General features: G+C 51.2%; 1 protein-coding gene across 7 annotated transcripts in view; it reads right to left on the bottom strand.

Annotated features, from left to right (window-relative positions):
• Positions 1–18,488, bottom strand: part of RNF220 (ring finger protein 220) — a 222,848-nt gene that overhangs the window by 70,785 nt on the left and 133,575 nt on the right. For all 7 annotated transcript variants that reach the window (XM_051624653.1, XM_051624652.1, XM_051624657.1 and 4 more), the window contains one exon: positions 14,239–14,368. In XM_051624653.1, the coding sequence (XP_051480613.1) occupies positions 14,239–14,368 (130 nt within the window). The remainder of the gene's footprint in view (positions 1–14,238; positions 14,369–18,488) is intronic.

Genomic DNA, 18,488 nt, shown 5'->3' with positions numbered 1-18,488 from the left:
TGAGACCCTCCACTCCCTGAACAAAGGGGCATGGAATGGAGGGCAGTGCCAACTATTTATCCAGATGGGATAAAATAGTCCTATGAGTGAAACTCCCCAAAACCCAGAAATATGATGCAGAGTCAAATCCCAACTCACTCCCTTCATGGGGGCTTGCACAGCTCTTCTCCCAGCCCTGGGGAAAAGCAAGGAGCAAGGCTGAAGGAAAGCAAAGGAGAAGGGAGTGGGGATGGTGAGCCCTGCGTAGGATCAGGCACAATTAAAAAAAGGAAGGAAAGAAAGGGAAGGAGATTAAATCGGTGTAAGAGCAAGGGAAAGAAGATCCCCCCAGCTCCAGCCACACCGTGGAGGCAGCAGCTCTGCCGGAGGCTGGAGTGATTTGTTAATTCAGCTTGTTCCCCATTTAGCAGGGAAGGAGGTCCCCGCCATGGAGCTCCTCCTCGCCTGCCCTCGCCAGCGGGAGATGCTGTAGATTTAATAACACCTTCCCCCCTCCAGACAGGTTAAACTTGAAACAATTACATATCAAAGCCGACATGGCGGGGAGGCCTGCACTGTAATTTTTTGGTTATTAAAGTAATCTCTCTCATGTAAATTCTCCTGCTAACATGCTGCAAACAGCATTAGGAAATAAATTATTTCCCCATGATTCGATTTGTCAATGCAAAGCACCTGCAGCAGGCAAAAGGCTCTTGAAATATGTTGCCAAGCCCGGTGCGTGTGCTTGTAAGTGCACGCCGGTGGGGTGGCTGGCTCCCAGCTCCCCATAGCCCCGGGGAGATGATGGATGGGTGGGTGGAGGGGGGAGGTTTGCGGGGGGAGGCGGAGGGTGGGGAAGGGGGGGGAATGGAATTGTGTTTAATAACAAAATTTGTATGCAAGCCTGCATCCCAGGCTAAGGATGAGTGATCGGCAGCCAGAAAGTATTAAAAAGCCTCGCTAAACAGATGCTGACAATAGAACAAGACATATCAAATCAGATCTACTTCAGAAACATTAATATACACATGCACACACGCTCGCCCGCGCGCGCGTGCCCGGCTCTGCAGACCCGCGCTCCTTTCTTCTCAATCACAGCAATATGGGAGACATCAATAAATTTTTATGAGACTTTTAGAAGATCAACACGGTACTAGATGTGACAAAAAAGCAATGTGCCTGTCATGTTCGCTTTGTTGGGGACACTTTAGCCCCAGATGCCGAGCTGCAGTGGCAGCGGGGAGAAATTGAATTTGGCTGGCTTTAATCTGCCTTGATTTGGCAGATGGCTGGGTGTTATGAAATGAGCAGGGATGGAGAAAGGTGTTTTCTCCTGGGGCTACAGCCGCCCTCCTCTCCCAGTGCCACCATCCTTGCCCCCCAACCCAAACCAGGGGAAACACACACTTATCTATCACCACCAGGTCACCTTTCCATCCCCTCCCTCCCCATCTCCAGGGCTACCTGGAATTTCTCAGTCACGCAAGTGTGAAACAACTTTTTTTCCTTTTATAATCCAAATGCCAGGTTAAAAAACCCCCTCATTTCCTCTCTTTTCTTGTTAAAGGTGTTTAAAATTATTCCTTTTTGAGGAAAAGAGGAAGAATCTTAATTCCTCCCAGAAATGGTGTTAGCATCAGGAAACTGCAGTTTTCAGGACAAGAATCTTTGGTTAGCCCTAAGGCCAAAACGTTGGGACTGATGGGGAAGGAGATTGATTTAGATAAACTCTGCCAAGTTATTTTATTCTTCATTTGGAGGCTTAATAAGAACCACCCCCCTCCTTGCAATTTAGCCCCACTCTACTGCTCATAAGAGTCTGCAATTTGTTTCTCTTTATTTCCAGAGATGGGTCAGGAATGGGCACAAATACTGGTCATGCGAGTCTCCAAAACCCTGCAATTTAAGGGTGCTTTCCTCCCTCCCACAAAACAACCCCCCAGATTATGGCAGGCACAGACCTCTGCACCTCTTAAGGATGCTGGCAGCAGGCTGAGAATCGAAAGGCCATCAGCAAAGAGAAACCTTCCCCTCCATAAACACCGCAGACAAATTAAAAATGGTAAAAGGGAAATCAAGACCTTTAAAGTTCAAACACTTTTCGGTGCCTTTTAAAGTTTTTTTGCTCTAGGCCCTTGCAGAGAGCACAATCTTTGGAGACCTTGGGATTCTCTTTAATCACCCAGCCAGGCTGCAGTGGTCTGAAATGATTACACATTTACATAGTAATAACCCCAACACTCCCCACATTATTTCATGGCTAGCATATTTCTACTCAGCGAGTGATCCATGTGTTTTAAATTATAACCTGTACATAGGAAATTAGTTACTAAGTACGATATTCACAGGCTCGTCTGACACTTCTAATTAAGGTGATTTACACAGAATTATCCTACGAAATAAAAAAATGGTGTTTTGCTAGCTAATAAAATATAATTACTACTCGCTTTTATAAGTTACAGTTAGTTTTAATCTATTTGGGGAATTGTTTATCTAGTTCATTACAGAAAAACAACTTCTTTCCCTTTTAGGCAACCCACCCAAAAGTACCAAAGAAGATGAGAAACACTCTGGAAAGACCCAGCAATTTGGACAGCCTCCTTCTCTCTCTCTCTCCAAACACCTTTGCATTTCCAAGTGATATGAGGCTGCTTCCCTCTCTCAGGGCTGTGGCACTAGTTCTGGCTGTGCATTTGTGCTGTCCCATGTGTTCAGGTGCCCTGGGGACAGAATGAGGTCCCTGCTGAGGTGCTGCTGGAGGGCTCTGCCCAGCCCTGCAGCTGCATCACCCATCCATGTTGACAGGAGCTGCATGGCTGGGTACACATGCACCTCGAGGCGCTGACAAGGGACTCATCACTCCTCTATATTAAGGCACATCAGCTTTAAAAGGAACACTTACTCTCAGCAAGGCCCTCCACAGTGAAAGCAAGACTCAGGCTGTACCACAGACATCAGGTGTCTTTTAATCCTAGGCAGGGATTTGGTTAGGAACATCCCCAGGTGCAACTGGGAATCCCTGGCATCTCCCTGAGCAAGTCCCAAGGGGCTATTCAGACCTAGTGCTTCAGTCATGGTGTCCTAGAGGGCAACTTAGTATGCTGAGTGTGGGTCCTCCTTACCCACAGCCTTGGGGCTTCTCTACCCCTGTCATGGTTACTGTTACACACAATGACCTTCAGGTTAATTTATTTTTTTTGTTATAGTCCTGCCTATTGGAGTGTGCTTGGCAGAAATAAAAAATAGCAACATGCAGGGAGTGGTCCCTGATCATCCCTGGGAATGGAAGCTGCTACTCCCCATGCAGCAAACGCAGGGCATAAGATGGAGGCTAAGTGATCTGATTATATCCTACCACGAGCAAGGTGGTACTTCTCCTTTTCATTTAAAGCTTTGCTCTTGAAAGCCACTGTAGGAATCTCAGCTTGCCCCCAAAAGAAAAGGGAAGTTTTCTTGGTGCCCAAGTCAGGAGACAATCAGATGCTCTGCTCCCCACAGGAGATGGCTCATCTGCTGCCAGGCAGAGGACTACAATCAAAGGGGTGCTCTTGGTACTCAGAGCCCACCAGATGCAGGCAGGGCTCTGGCTGACCCCCCAGCCCAGGCAGAAGCCCCATACCAGGCAGCTGTTCCAAGGAAGCAGGGCAGGACCCTGCTTCTCTGCTCTCACTGTGGCATGGGCACAGACTGTGCCAGCACTGTAGCATTCCCCCGGTGTTCTGGAGGAAGGGCTGGAAAGCTCTGTCGTAACTGTAGCTACAGCTCAAGTGAGAGGACTGAGAGAGATAGTCAGAAAGGAAAACTGAGCATGGAGTAGCAATGGGACTTGCCTGAAGTCTCAGTGCAGCAACCATAAGGCCAGAAACAGCTCTCACACTGTGCTTCAGCCCACCAGAGCCTCTGGAGATCCCCATGTGTGTTCAAACGAGATTTCTGCAGAGACTCCACCCAGTGCAAGGCAGGGCTTATATGAGCATCTAACAAGGAAGGACTGAGCTCAGTATTGGGCACAGCAGCCACCCCCAGCTGCATTCCCCACATGTAATTAACCACAACTGCAAAAGAAGTTCTTTGAGCTTGAGCAGCTGCAGTTGTTTGTGATCATCCCTTAGCCACATTGCAGCCAGAGGAGTTCTAAAGAGGTGTTAAGAGGCTGATGCCATGCAGCTGGTGTCATCCAGCTCTGCTGCCCTCCTACAGAACAACCCCAGCAGCCCTCTGAATTTAATGGGCACCAGCCAGAGCATTCGCAGCTCCCACATGAGATCCTGCAAAGCCAAAAGGTTTCTGCAAGCCATGGCCAACTGATGTATTTCTTAAAATGACAATAAAAATCCAGTGGAAACAATTTCTTTTTAGCTGCAGGCCTAAAGATGCAGCCCCAGGATGGGAGCCCCGGCAGCAGAACAAGCTGCCTGCAGAGCTGTGAGAATGGGAAAACCAGCTGTAAATAAGCAGTTGCTGGGTAGAGAGAGAATTGGATTTTTGTGAAAGCCAGTTTAAATAAATGGAAGTGTCACTTGAAGCCTAAATAAGGAAATGGGAGTTTGATTTTTTTTTTTTTTTTTTTTTAACTACACGAGGCCAAATCCTCACCTAGCTGCAGGTGACAGCCCCGGCATGGCTGGGCATGATCCATGATGTCAGAGGGAGCAAACAGGGATTTTAAACCTTCTCTGGCTCTGCTCGAGGCACCTGCAGGAAGATCTGCATCCAGTGATGAGGAAGGGGCTGAGTGATGGTAAAAATTGCCAGAGATGCTGGAGTTAGGACTAGAAATGCTCTGCACCTACAGTCCCAGATGTGCTTCCAAAACGTTCCCCAAGACAGTACTTGTGAGACCTCAATGCCCAACATGGCCAGCTGTGACAAACATGACCCTGCAGAGCAGCCACCCACCTCCCCCAGAAAGATTATGCTGCAGCAGAAATGGAGCAGGATCATAAAACACTGTGACATGACCTGACCACACTAAAATCCCCCTTTTGCTCTGTCCCACTTGCATCCCTGGGTCTTTCTTCCCTGCTGGAGTTTTTCTTTATCAACCCCTGGTACCCCATGCCCCTGCTGGGACCCCCTGCTCAAGAGTGGGCGACAGGTTTCTTGGGGGAGGATGAGATGGTCCATGTGCACAGGGCAAAGCAGGAGGCTGGGGTGGGAAGGTTCCTTCATTTCTCTCCCACTATTTGAAAATGAGGTGGCTGAAAAAATAAAGAGAAAAGTCAGAGGGAAAGGTCATGCATTAGATTGATCTGGGGGGCTCTTTGCTACCGCAGCTGTAATGACTGTTTAATTATTCCCAGCTCACGTGGCAGTTCAGAAGAGGCTCTGCAAGCAGGCATGCATTGCTTACGGGCAAATAACTGACCAAAGATTTATTTCTCACCCATGGGTTTCCATGCATCCCTTCCCAGTGCTCCCACTGTGCTGGGAGGCAGTGGCAGAGGAAGGCTTTGCCCACTGCAGTCCCAAACCTCAGCCTTTGAGTTAGGAAATGGGGTGCGGTTACAGTGGATCCCGAGGCACTTCAAGGAGCGTTCATAGCACTTTCAGGGCACTGCATGAGTCAGGAGATGCATTGCCCACAAATTCTCTCACCCTCTTTGCTACCCTGGAAGCCCTGACCCGTAAGAAGTGTTCTCACCTAGGGGTGCCTCTGCCTGCCCTGAGTGTGCCATGGGAGGGGAGGAATGGAGCATCCCTAACTGGCTGTACAGCTTATGCTTTCTCTGCTGGAGAAGCTGTGGATGAAGAGCCCAGGCTGCTGTCATTGCCACCCTCTGAGTGCACAGGAGGAACCTGGAGGGTATCTCTTCCCTTTCTGTCCATGAATATTAATCTGCCGCAGCAAGGGGCAGGGACACAAATCAGAGGGGGATGAAGAAGGATAGATCCATGGTATTAGCAGCACCACATTTGCTAGATAATAAACAGACTCCTCTCCTCATAAATTTCCTTCTGTTCCCTGCCACTGACACCAGTGGGTGCAGAGCTGGGCTGCTCCTGGCCTTTCCAGTGTCCCACCTGGTGGGAGAGCCAAAGCTCTTCTGGGGAAGCCTGGGACCCCCCTCCCTGGGCTGGCACCATTCACCTCTGTGTAGTGGGGTGAAGTGGGGGTGGCAGAACAGTACAGCAAAGCCCCTTCCAGGCTCATGGGCTTTAGACAGTGCTGAGCTGATTGCCACAAGGTGATCCATACCAGCATGTGAAGTTGGGTGGGAGAACCACCAGGCACATTTTAATTTCCTTGGTATTTCCACTCTCCATCTTTGTTCCCCCAGGTGTGGCTTTTTCTCTCTCCCTGCTCTGGCACAGTGCCGTGTCCTCGCTCCTGGTTTCAGCAGCAGCCAGCTCACCCACTTCTCCACGCTCCATATGGGGATGTGACCTTCTTAGCTGCCTTGTGGTGGCAGGTGGCTCTGCGTCCTGAAGCTGACACTTCCAGGTAGTTTTCTCCAGTGACCAAGTGTGTTTAATTTAGACCTGGCAGGAGTCATGCTGCTGGAGAAAGCTTTAGGTGATGCCACTTCCCGTACACTCAGAGATGCATCTATGCCTGAATCTGGACACCTGTGACACCTCTGCTGTGGGGTGGCATGGATGCCCTGCTGCTGCCATGGGGCAGGACCTACTTCCCTGGGGAGTAAGGGCAGAGAAGGATGTGAATGACCTCTCTGTGCTCCAGCCTTAGGAACAAAGCCCTGCCCCACCAGCCTGGTTTTGCTGGGGAACACTCGCTGTGGGAAAAACTCTGTGTGCTGAGGGACAAACCCCGGGTGCTGCAGGAAGCCAGATACTGGGGTTGGGTCTCTCCCTGGAGCAGCTGGACATCATACAGAGGTTCCTGTGTGCTGGGATTCACATATGAGATTGGATAACATCACAGGTAATGAACTGCTTGGTTGAACAACTTGGGGGTGCCAGAGCCCTCTGTGAAAGACCCGGTGAGCCCCAGCCTGACCAACCACCTTCCCTGGCGCCTGGCCAGAGGGTGCTGCAGGGGAGGTGCCCAGTCCTGCCGCCCACAGCACTGTCAGGCATTTAATAGTACCTGTCCCCAGCATCTCCCCGGCCTGGATTTATGCCTCGAGGGGTCACCTCTGGCGAGACTCTAATAACACGACTTTATTAGCTTTCTTGCTCCTTCTTTAAGATATAGTAGCAAGGGGGGAGGAGGGCAGCGGCACCTCGGGAAGGAGCAGGGGGTGGACCGGGTAGGAAGCAGCTGCCCTCGCGATTCCCCTTCCTGGTTACAAGGGGGAGAGGGAGAAAAATGATGCTCCCTCGAAATTTATCATGCACCCAATTACAATGTTAATTGGCAAGTCCCAGAAATCAATTAATTCGCAAATTTTTTTCAATTAAAAATTAAGATAAATCATAAAATGTTATTAAGCAAAGGCCAAACTCCGTGAACTTTTTTTTTTTTTTGGTAGGCATCTGGTTTTTTAAAATTTAAATAATAATAATATAAAAAAAAAAAGAGCTGTGTTGCCAAAGCCTGATGCCCTTGAGTGCCTTTGCTGAAGCGCAGGGGGCTGTCATCAGCAGGACTGGGCTGAAGACAGATAAAAAAATATCGACCAGTCGGACACACTGCTTCTGCTTTATTGATCAGGCGGGAATTTAACTTGCTGTGCATATCCACCGTGTCAGCAAGGGCCACGGGCGAAATTAAAAGTACTTGGCTTGGAGATGTCGCCTTGATACCGGGGGGTGGGGAGAGAGGGAGGGAGGGGGAAGAAGAGGGTGAGAAGGAAGAGAAAGGAAAAGAAGAAGGTGGAAAAAGAAGAGGGAGAAAAGAGGAAGAAAGAAGACAGAAGTTGAGGAGGAGGAGTTTACGATGCCTGCTTTCCCCTGGTTGCAATCTCACTGGTTGGCCAGGGCTTCTCGCCCTCATTGAAGCCCTTTCAGGTGTCTACTACACACAGGGAAGGGGATCAGCATGTATTTTGATGGGACTTGGAAAAAGCCCACCCCTTCTTGCTCAAAACATCTCTAATCTCACTCCCACAGAGGTTGGGGGACCTTGCAGTGTCTGATGCACAAGAAGTCTGGGGAAGTACCTGGCCATCAAGTTAAAGTCCCCAGGCATAAATCAAGAAGACCTGAGGTGAGAGCCATGACCCTCCTGTGACACCTGACAGCAGAGCTAACTTGGGTTTTACACACTCTGTTTATCCTGCTGGGCCTGGCAGCACAGTCTCTCATCCTTCCAAGAGCAGCCTCCTATGCTGGCCCAGGGAAAGTCTCCTCCAAGGACCCTTTGGGACAACAAAGAGCTCAGCAGATCCCTCTGAAATGAAGCAAACCCTTGCCTGGGGCAGTGCGTTCCTGGCTCCCAGAGCAGGAGAAGGGTCTGAGCCATGACTTGTAACTTGCTCTGGGTCCTTACCCTGACCAGGAGTAACACAAAAAGCCCCTGTCTTTTGGGTGTGCAGAGAGCACAGGGACAGTGTGCTTCTCTCTTTGTCCATCAGCAGGGATGATGTGTCTCATGTGCAGACTCCAGAGGGGGAGGACTTAGCATGGGATGACTTTAATCAGAAAGACTATAAAACACTGGGAAAGCAACCTGTGAAATTATGGGAAATCCAGGATCTGTCTCCAGATGCCCAGAGACATCTTTTAAGGACAGTGAACCTGCCTGGAGTGACCAAGCCATTTCCAAAGGTGCCACAGCTTTCATGTTTTAGCTATATTTCCAGCTTTCTCCTTACTCATTATTCCACTAGGCCTGGAGCTGCCTCTGTCCCCCAAGGAGAGCTACCACTTTGCCTCTCTGCATAAGGAAAGGTTGAGCTGAAGCCACCCCACAGCAAGGTGAGGATGCTCAGTGCAGTGCCAGGAAATGAGGCAGCACTTTCTGCTCCCACCCTGGTTGCCAAGGGATGGGGGGATTAAGAACAGTGAGAGGAAAAGAGTACACATGCAAGCGAGGGAGAAGAAGCTTCAGAGTGGTGCAGAAGGAAGACTGAAGCCTGGGCAGATGTGCAGCAAGAGCTGTGACAGGAGCTGGAGCACCGAAGTCCCATGGTTAGCTCTTTTCCTCTGACATGAACCAAGGCTGGCTCCAAGAGTCAGGCTAAATTCTCCATCTGGGCATTTCACCTGCTTTGAAACAGGCCTTCCCACTGCAACTTGCTCTGCCCTCCCTCACCTGACCCAATTGGTTCCCTTTTGGCAACAGCATCTTTGAGGTCACCAGAAAACATCCTGCAGCACTTTCCATTTGCGCCAAGGTGATAGACCCTGGTGGCCTCTGTGTTCTGGGAAATGCTTAGTAATTGGAGAATCAGAGGATAAATTATTCCTGGACACAGCAGAAAGGTCATTAGGGTGAATCAGTAGTTCCTGAGATGCTGGGTGTGCAGGGACTGCTCCCAGAATGGTGGCAAGGAGCAATGAGAGCTGTTAGCCCAAGCTGGGAAGAGCCAACAGGTAGGCATGGTCTTTACAACACAAATATGTTCAGATTAAGTATATGTTCAGAGGAAAAAAAGTAAGAAAAGTGAAGATGGGAAGAGTTTGGACAGCCATGGGGAATGGTGAGAACAGATCAACCACCACCCGCTCACTTCAGCACGTCCATTCCCAGAGGCACCTGCCGAGCAGCTGGTAGCTGCTGCCCAGCCCCAGATGCCACAGCACAGGCACAGCTGGTGATACAACATGCTGTGAGGACACTGCTGCCTGTCTCTGCTGGGCTTAGGAACCCCTTTAAACAGGCAAAAGAGCTGAGATAGTCCTGCTCTGAGCTCACACCATCCTTCAGCCACAAAGGCAGGAACACAGCTGGCATGGTCCAACTCGCTGCTCCACCCTCTGCACTATTCCCCAGCTATAATGATACACCTCATATTTTTAGGGAGGTGAAATCACAGCTCTAAGGCACAGGTTTGCTGCTGGTAATGCAGGGAAGTATCTGCTAGCTGTCACACAGGGAAATAAAAATGCGTCCTGCCAAATAAATTTTTTAAAAGAGCACTCTGTTTTCAAGAACAGAGCATCCTGAAAGGCACATTCCCAACTTCAGGTGCTTGACTCAGCAACTGTAATATTTGTAATGTGACTTCCTAAATGGTCAGTAAATGCCTCTTCCCCAGACACCAGCCAGGGGCTCAGAAAGCACCGGGGACCCATCAGGAACTATCAGCTGAGGTGTGCTCCACAGCTCCAGCTGCTTCATTTCCACCTCTTTTGTCCTCAAACTCATCTTCCCTCCCACCCCAAACTCCAGCCATAGCCCCAAACCTGCCCCTTCTCCACCCAGCCTCCTGCATCATCCCCTTTCAGTAGGTTGTTCTCTTTTCTCACTGCCTGGGGAGGAGTGGGCAGGGTTGAAGGATCTCCCTGCACATCACCATCTCTGCTCAGAGTATTTATCTGCACTGACATACACAGTGGTACACTTGTACATGCATGGGGATGTGTGTGTGCCCTGAGGAACACCCATGGGTGCTGCTCACAAATGCTGTGCCTGCCTGTGCTCCCTGGCTGGCCCTGGGCTGGGGAAATGCATCAGCAGCCACGGCACCAGCCAACGCTTGGAGCTGGGGTCATTGACAGCTCCGGAAAGAGTCTCACATCTCAGAGTGCTTTATTGCAAGCCTTTAGCATGGATGAAGTGTAAAACAGGTGAATACAAATTGAGTGAATATGGGAGACGTGCATCGAGCTCACAGATAAGCTTAATGCACACAAGCCAGAAATATTCATGTATTCTGCAGCCTGGCTGGGGGCACAGGGCATCAGTGTACAAAGAGGATTGCTGGTTTTATTCCTTATTTTTACCTTGGTGGCACTTGTGTGCTGATCTGGGACCTGACACCTTTTGCTCTCTAAGCTGTAGATGCAGAGCAAGGAGAGCACCACCTCTGCTGCTGCTTGCCCACCTCCAGCACTCTGCTGCTTTGTGCTCGTGCTCTGCAAAGGTGAGCTACCAGGTAATCCCTCTTTGGAGGAAGAATACCAACAGTCTTGCCCGGCAAGAGTTAAACCCCATAAAACCAAGGCTTGTAGTTTTGTTTTCATTCAATTTATACCCTTCACTTAAAGAGGGGGGGGGGGGAAAGAAAGGAGGGGGAGAAAAAAGAAAGCCAGGTGACATATTCTAAGAGGGAGCACCGAAAACGTGTTAAGCACTTCAAAATCTCATATATTCAATCGGCCTCTGGCAAGACATCTGCCTAATGTTAGCGCTTAAATATCCTTTTCCATTTTACATGCATTCAAGTCTCATTTGAGCGAAATGAAACGGTATTATTAAAGGGAGATTTTGCACAAATGGCCTGAATTTGACATGTCAAGTTCAATGAGGCTGTTACATATGTAACACCAAGAAGGGCTCGGAGGCTGCTGGCTCTTGAAACAGCGCCAGTGGCTCAGAAATGAAATTTGCATTCAGAGAGCCTTGCCTGGCCGTGCAGAGCTGTGCACGGGGCTTGGCTGGACCCATGCGGGGTGGAGGAGCCATGGGGGGAGCACAGGCAGGGCTCTCCCTGTGCTTTGGGAGACTGGACACACCAAGAAGGCAGCAGAGATAGAAGCTCAGGTTCCTCATTCCCAATCATGCCTGCTTTTTCAAGGGCAAGCCTGACCCTGCACTAAGGTTGGACCCTCCTGGGTGATGTTCATCACTGGTCTAATAATGGCTGGTGTCCATCCCCTGGGCACACAGCTCCTTGACACAGCTGAGTGCTGCCTTGTGGCTCAGCGTGACTCCTGCTGCTCTGCTATGTGATGATCCAGCAGAGCAGACCTTGAGATGTCCCTGCCCTGAGGCCAGGACGGTTACACTGGCACTGGCTATGAAGAAGAAGAGCTGTCCCTGTGTCTGGGGGACAGCAAACCCCATCTGTAACAGCCAAGTGAGGGTGCATTGGGGTGGGTGGGATGCAACCCCAGGCTCCTGGTGAGCTGGGACCATGAGTAGCAGCATCTCCTGGCTCCTACAGCTCCCTCATATCTCAGGCCTAAAAACCACCTGCGATCACCTGGAGGAATCACTTTTCCTCCCTCCCTTCCCCTGCACACCTCTGACTGATTCCCAGCACTCCATCAACGCCTGAAAGCCCACATGAACACTCAACACCCATCAGAGGCGATGGCATGGGGCAGCCCCTCCACCTTGCTTCTCCACCAGCCCCCTCCTCTTGGTCTAGCCCTTCAGCAGCATCTCAGCTGGCTCACCCGACCATGCAGCCCCATGGCTGTGCTGCCTCAGGGAAGATCCCAGCACACGGGGAGCCCTGGTGCTGCAGTAGGAGCTGATGTGATGCCCACCAAGTCCCCAGTGCTTCAGGCTCAGCGGGCAGGAGGGGATCCGCCTTCCTAACCCTGAGCACTGGAAATTTATGATTTTGTTGCAAATCATTACGGTTTATTAAAACTTAACAGCACAAGCCATGATTGGCTGCATCCTCTTTAAATTAGAAAAAAAAAAAAAAGAGCCTTGGAAAGCAGCCCCCTGGTTTGCTTCTCCCCATCCGACTGATCAGTAACAGCTGCTCAGCCATTTCGGTAACGAGTCGGTATTGGCAGGGAGCGGCCACGGCTGCCGGTGCCCGTCACGTTTATGGGCCTACATTTTATTTTTATGTTTATTGGGTTATTTGAGATCATTATTAGTTTCTCTCTCCTCTTGTTGATGTGTTCTTGCTCCCGGCTTTTCCAGGCGGGAAAGGTGGGGGAATGGGAGATGGGGCCACCCGCTGGACTGAGCCACCCTGCTGGAGCTGGGCAGCCTGACCCACTTGCATCCTGCTGCCTGCTATTCCTGCCTGCTGTTCCTGCCTGCCCTGCTTGCTGCTGCTGGCTGGCCCCAGATTGCTCCCCTCTGGGACTGGGAGAGACCATCCCCGACAGAGCTGCTGTGTTACAGATTAGCCTCCATTGCCTGAATCCATCGACTAGATTGAACGTTATCTATCACGCTACAGAGGGAGTCGTTATTTAATAATTAATAAAGACCTCTGATTCTTCTTCGCCGCCTGCCGTGGCCAAGTGGAGTGGGCCAGGGAAGCGAGGGCAAGCCGGAGAGAGCTGTCTCCTCTCTAACTGCTGCTGTTATTTAAAGGAATAATGCCATTCTTTTTCATTTGTCAGCTGGCCCACAATGGCCCTTGTCATGCTTTATGATTTAGGGTTTCCTTTCCTTTCCCATTAAACGCCACCTTCCCATCACTGCCTCGCGCCAGCCAGCCTCTGCTCCTGGCTTGCGGTTTCAGTTTCACTCTGATATTGGCCCAACTTCTTTGATGGGCTCCTCTGAGCACTAATTGCTTCTGTTCATTTAAACCTGTTCACTAATTTGCAGTGGCCCTTTATTAAGTTGGATGCAGCCCAAATTACACCATAAATTACGCTTGCAAGGGGACTGGGTGTCGCAGGGGATAAATGGGCTCCCTGTTCCCTTCCCCTCAGCTTTCTCCATCTTCCTGTGCAATGTGAGGGAGATGTGGGTCTCAGCCTGAGCTTGAGAGTGCTAAATTTGGGAGATCTCAGCCTGCACCCAACTGGGGAGATCTCTCTCTAGCTAAAGCTCCCTCCTTCTCCCTGCATCTGCAATGGCTATTGCTCAGTTGCAAAGAAGCTCCAAGCCCAGCAGGGACAGATTCTGCAAACTCCACACTGTGCATGGCCACATGCAGCCCCTTTCCCTGGCATGCACACACACCCACTGTCCCTCCTCTCCTACCACCTGGTGACATAACTTTGCTTCTAGCCGGCAGTTTGATTTCTTTTCTCACTTTTTAATGACCAGGGAATTCATTAATAATTGAAATAAACATGCTCTTTTCCAAGGCTGCTGAGTTTTATAAAGGCATGGGCAGGGATCTGCCAACCCTTGGCTACAGCCATTTCCTAAATAACTGCCAGCAGTTAAAATGCAATTATTATTATTATTTTTTTTTTAAACAGGGGACTTTGCTGTGCTGGGGAAAGCACCTGGGAGCTGAAGGTAGCCAAGCACACACCATTGCTGCAGGCCTGCTCCATCACAGGACCTGAGCAACAGGAGAGCTGCTGACCTGAACGCACATTCTCAGGGAAAGGGGTGTCTCTGCCCTCTGGGAGCCATTTCTGTCCTGTCTCTACCATTGTAGTGAACCCCAGGGAAATATTTCTGCCCTGCTGGCTAGCTCTGAATCTCCCACGTCTGGGAGCTATGGGTATATACCACCATCTCCTTTGCCATCTGCAGGTGCCCCAGCTGTCTGTCCCAGGGATGCTGGTGGACCCCAGGGAACTGCTTACCTGATGTTCAGCTGGGTGAGCTTCTCTAGCTCCTGCTCCATGTGCTCCTGCAACTCTCCAGGGCGAAGGAGGACCTGGCAGATGGGGCAGATTGGAGCCTGGCTGTCAAACAAAGTCGCTTTCTTTTTGCCTGTGGGGAGGAAAAGAAGGGAGAAAGCTTTAGCTTTGATCGGCTGCCATCAGCATCACCTGCACTCTGCCCTGGTTCCCATCCCAGCTGAGGTCTGAAAATGGGGAATTTTCTTCTGGTCTGTCCCACTTTTCTCCCCATCCTATGCTCCCTGGGTCATAGACTGGCTTTGTTCTGCAGCAGGACAGCAAATGGCATGGGAGCATCCCAGCTCCAGCCATGGGACTTGAGTTTTATAAGGAGAGCAACAACAGCCACATTTCAGGAGTGACTGCAGTGCAGTCTTTGCGTTTGGGGGCAGATGGATGACACTGCACTGCCCACTGTTCCTATTAACTAATAACAGTAAATTAAGAAGAGCCATCCTCCTCCTCGGCACTCCTGAAGTCGGATGGGTCAGGATGACCGCCCTGAAGGACAGAGCGACTCTCCATGGACACACAATGGTTGGGAGGCAGAGCAGACATCGCAGTACTGGGCTGCAGATGGCAGGTCCAGATACTCAGCACGGCCACCCTAGCAATCACCAGGGTTTGCTCACCCTGTCCCCAAGCCGAAATGGAGCCCCTCACCATCCCTGCACCACCAGCAGACCCTTCAGCCACTCTCACCCTGTGTCCCTGGGGCTGCATCATGCCTAGGTGATATTTGGGAGTGCCTGCAAACCCCAATCCCATGCTGGGCTGGGCCCTGAGTCTGCCCTGGAAGCGGGACTCTGCCTCACAGCCTTCTTGGCCCAAATCCTCCCTGCGGCTCCCCTGCCCAGCCACATCTCCCTGGTTCATTCTTTGCTCCAAAGCCAATTTCCTCCAGCTCAGAAAGTTTATTGCTCCCTCTGTAAGGAATATACAGCATCCATTTAACATAAAATAAAACTCTAAAGCAAACAATGAAGTTTCAATAAAACAGAGAAGCCGGCGGGTCTCCAGGCCTCCCTCTCTCAGCTGTATTAGCAACTCTGCTCATGAGAGGGCGTGCGGAGCCCAGCTCAGATGGCTCCAGTGGGGAGAGACATGCTTTATAGCTGCCTGTTGTCATCTAATGTGAACCCTCCTGCTGTATTATTTATTTATGTATTAGACATGGATCAAATTGGTTAAATCCAAGTGAGAGGCAGTACTGCACAATAGAGCAGCTGGCGCTGGATACAAGGGGCTGTGTGCACTGTGGCCTTCCAATCAGGAGCCAAAAGGTGCCATTTTATGGCTCCTAATGATGGCAGAGCCCAGTTAAATAAATCCCCATTAAAGGAACAGACCTTCTCAAAGTATAAGACATTGGTGTGAGTGTCTTTACTGGGTCCATGCTGTTCACTGTATGACCACCTGGCACAGACATTTAATGAGAGGAAGGGTCTGAAGAAAGTTTGAGACACCTTGGCTCATCCTTGCCTTCCAGCAGGGTGCCTTGCATGCCTGGTAAGAGCAGGGCTGTTGCTGGGACATTGCCTGCCCTTTTCTTCAGCCTCTCTATGGGAGGTGGGGGAAACTGAGGCATGAGGGGCAAGTTAGGGCAGGCCAGTGCTATGAGGCATCCTCTACCACCCCAGCTTCGCCATCCACTGAGAACTCTCCCATTTGCAGAGTCAGAAGGAAAACCCAGCTGGTCTCTCCTCTGGACTTGTGCTGCTCCTGGTGGCTCCTGGGCAGAGCCCTGGCAGACCACAAGCTCCCCATCCTCCCCATCCTTCTGCTGGGGAAGGACACAGCATGCAACTCATGCATCTTCCTCTCTTTTCTTTCCCCTGTGTTTAAATAATGCCCAGAACCCAACCCAAACCCAAACAACCAGCTCCTGCTGACCTTTGCGGGAAAGGTCGGAATTTCAGTAATTCCACCTTCCTCTTGGAGCTTTTCCACTTTTGTGTAGCGGGGGCCCAAAATAGCCCAGGAGCGTCCCCGACCACCTGCTATTTATAACCCCAAATTCACAGCAAAACAATGGCACTGTCTGAGTCTCCCTCCCAAAATAAACAGGCATCCTTTGAGCAGACGGGAAATCCTGCTGGATCCCTGCTGTGAGCTGTGCAGATGGACTGGTAAACAGGCCGCCCTCCACCCTCCTGCACCACATTCCTGCTCCTAGACCAGGCCATCACCGTGGGGCCTGTGAGCCTCACCTCCTGCCACCCACTGCTTGGGCTGGTGGGACAGGGACACTCTTGGCAGCACTGGAGAGTGAACCGGAGATTGAGCATCCCTAGGTCTTTGCTCTCCAGGGGGCCCAGGGGTGTTTGTTTGCTGGGGAGGTGATGGAGAGTCCTGGACCACAGTGCTGGGAAGGGCAGCCTTGGACCAGGAGGTGCAGCTGGGGTCCCTCCTGGGAACCAGCTCTGTTGCACCAGGTTGGTGGCTTTTTTAACCTCCTGCATGCCCAGGTCCTTGCTCCAAGGTTGTTCTTCAGGGCTCTTCCATGGAGAGCATGTTCTTAAGCAGAAGTGACTTTGGATTTCAATGGCCAGGGCAACCAGGAGGGATCTCAGGCCATGGGAAGAAATCATGCTGCCTCCCACGGCCACTCCCAGCCCAGGCCAGCAGGAGAAATGAGCAGCAATGGCCTTATCCACCAGCTACCACAACAATATGGCAATGAATCTGTACCACAACAAGACAGCTGTCACCCCATATCCCCTGACAGCAGGGGAAGATGCCCTTGCTCTAGTGAGCACGGGATGCTGGTGTTTATGCTGAGGCAAGGTCTTCCAGAGCGGCAGGAGAACAGGGACCTGGACATGCAGCAAAGTTCCTGATGTAAAGATTGCAAAGCAGGAGACAGAATGAGCCCCAGCTCCTAGCCCAAGGGTCTGACAACTCTGCTTTTGCAGGAGCAGGGCTAAGTGCAAGTGACATGCAGAAGGGAGGGATCATCTCCCATGCCAGCAGGACACCTACGCAAGCCTCCCAGGTCTGCAAAACCTGCCACATGCCCACAGTGCCACACAGGCTGCCATGGGGATGCATCTCCCCAAATCAGTGGCATCCTCATCCGCAGTGTGCCCTGGAGCCTGGCACACACCCATGCCGTGGTGTCTCACACTGGGCAGTGGTACCCAGCTCTGTGGGGTGGGATTTTGGGTTGTGCCCCTCCTGCCCCTCCTCACCACAGCAGGGCCATCCTGGGACCCATGAAAAAGCAAAGGATGTGGCACTGTGTGTGCAGCTGGACTGCACTGGGATTTAGGTGTTCACCCCTCTTGAGGGAGCAGAGGACATTGATTTGTCCAGGGCAAAATGAGGGGTCCGTATCCCTGAGTGGGTTGGACCCATGTCTGCCCCAGCACAGAGTGCTCCCTGCTCTTTCCTCCCTGCCCTGTGCCAAACTCGCTCCTGGGAGACCCTGAATGGCTCTTTTCAGGCTTTTGTTTTTTGGCAGCTGTGTTTTTGTTTTCTTTGCCCCTCTCTCCCCTTCCCTCTCTGGCTATTTGGTAGGCTCAGCTCCAGTGTTTACCCTCCTCGGCTCTGCTGTGCTTCCCTCGCTGCTGACCCCCTGCTTGCCAGTGCCAGAGAGATGAAAAGGCAGAGCCTTGGTGCTCCTGCTGTTTGCACGGTCTCCTGGGCTCCGAGGAAATGCTTAACTCTAAGTGTTGAAACTGAATATTTCCTGCTCTGAAAGCAGAGGGCTCAAGGCACAGACGCACCCCTGTGTGGAGGAATTTGTCCATGGGCTCAGTTGGAGGGCATCTGCAAACAGATCCCAGCTCAGGCAGGGACTGAACTGAACCCCCCTGATCCCACTGGGGATCGAGGGCCAGATCCTGCCCTCAGTTATGCTGATACATACCTAACATAATTCCCCCGAGTACTCCCGAGTCTGACCTTATTCACTGTGAAGTAACTGCTAATGTGACCTGGGCTCCAGGCTGGGAGCAGAGCTCAGGGACTGGGGACACAAGTGTGGCACTGAATAGGCATGAAGCCATCCCCACTCCCACTCTGTGTCTGTGCTCTGGAATGGGATACTGCAAGCTGTTTCCCAGACCCAGGAGTGGGTCACTTGAAAGGGAGAGTTTTACCCTCACAAGCAGAATGTGAAATGCTGTTTTGGAGAGCATTTAAGTGAGCCCACCAACAGCCATGATGGCACATGATGCATATAGCCCCTCATCACTGCATAGCACTGA

This window comes from Apus apus, chromosome 7 (genome assembly GCF_020740795.1).
Source record: "Apus apus isolate bApuApu2 chromosome 7, bApuApu2.pri.cur, whole genome shotgun sequence".
NCBI classification, from domain to species: Eukaryota; Metazoa; Chordata; class Aves; order Apodiformes; family Apodidae; genus Apus; species Apus apus.
The sequence above is the reverse complement of the archived record's forward strand: the minus strand, read 5'-3'. Positions and strand labels throughout refer to the sequence as shown.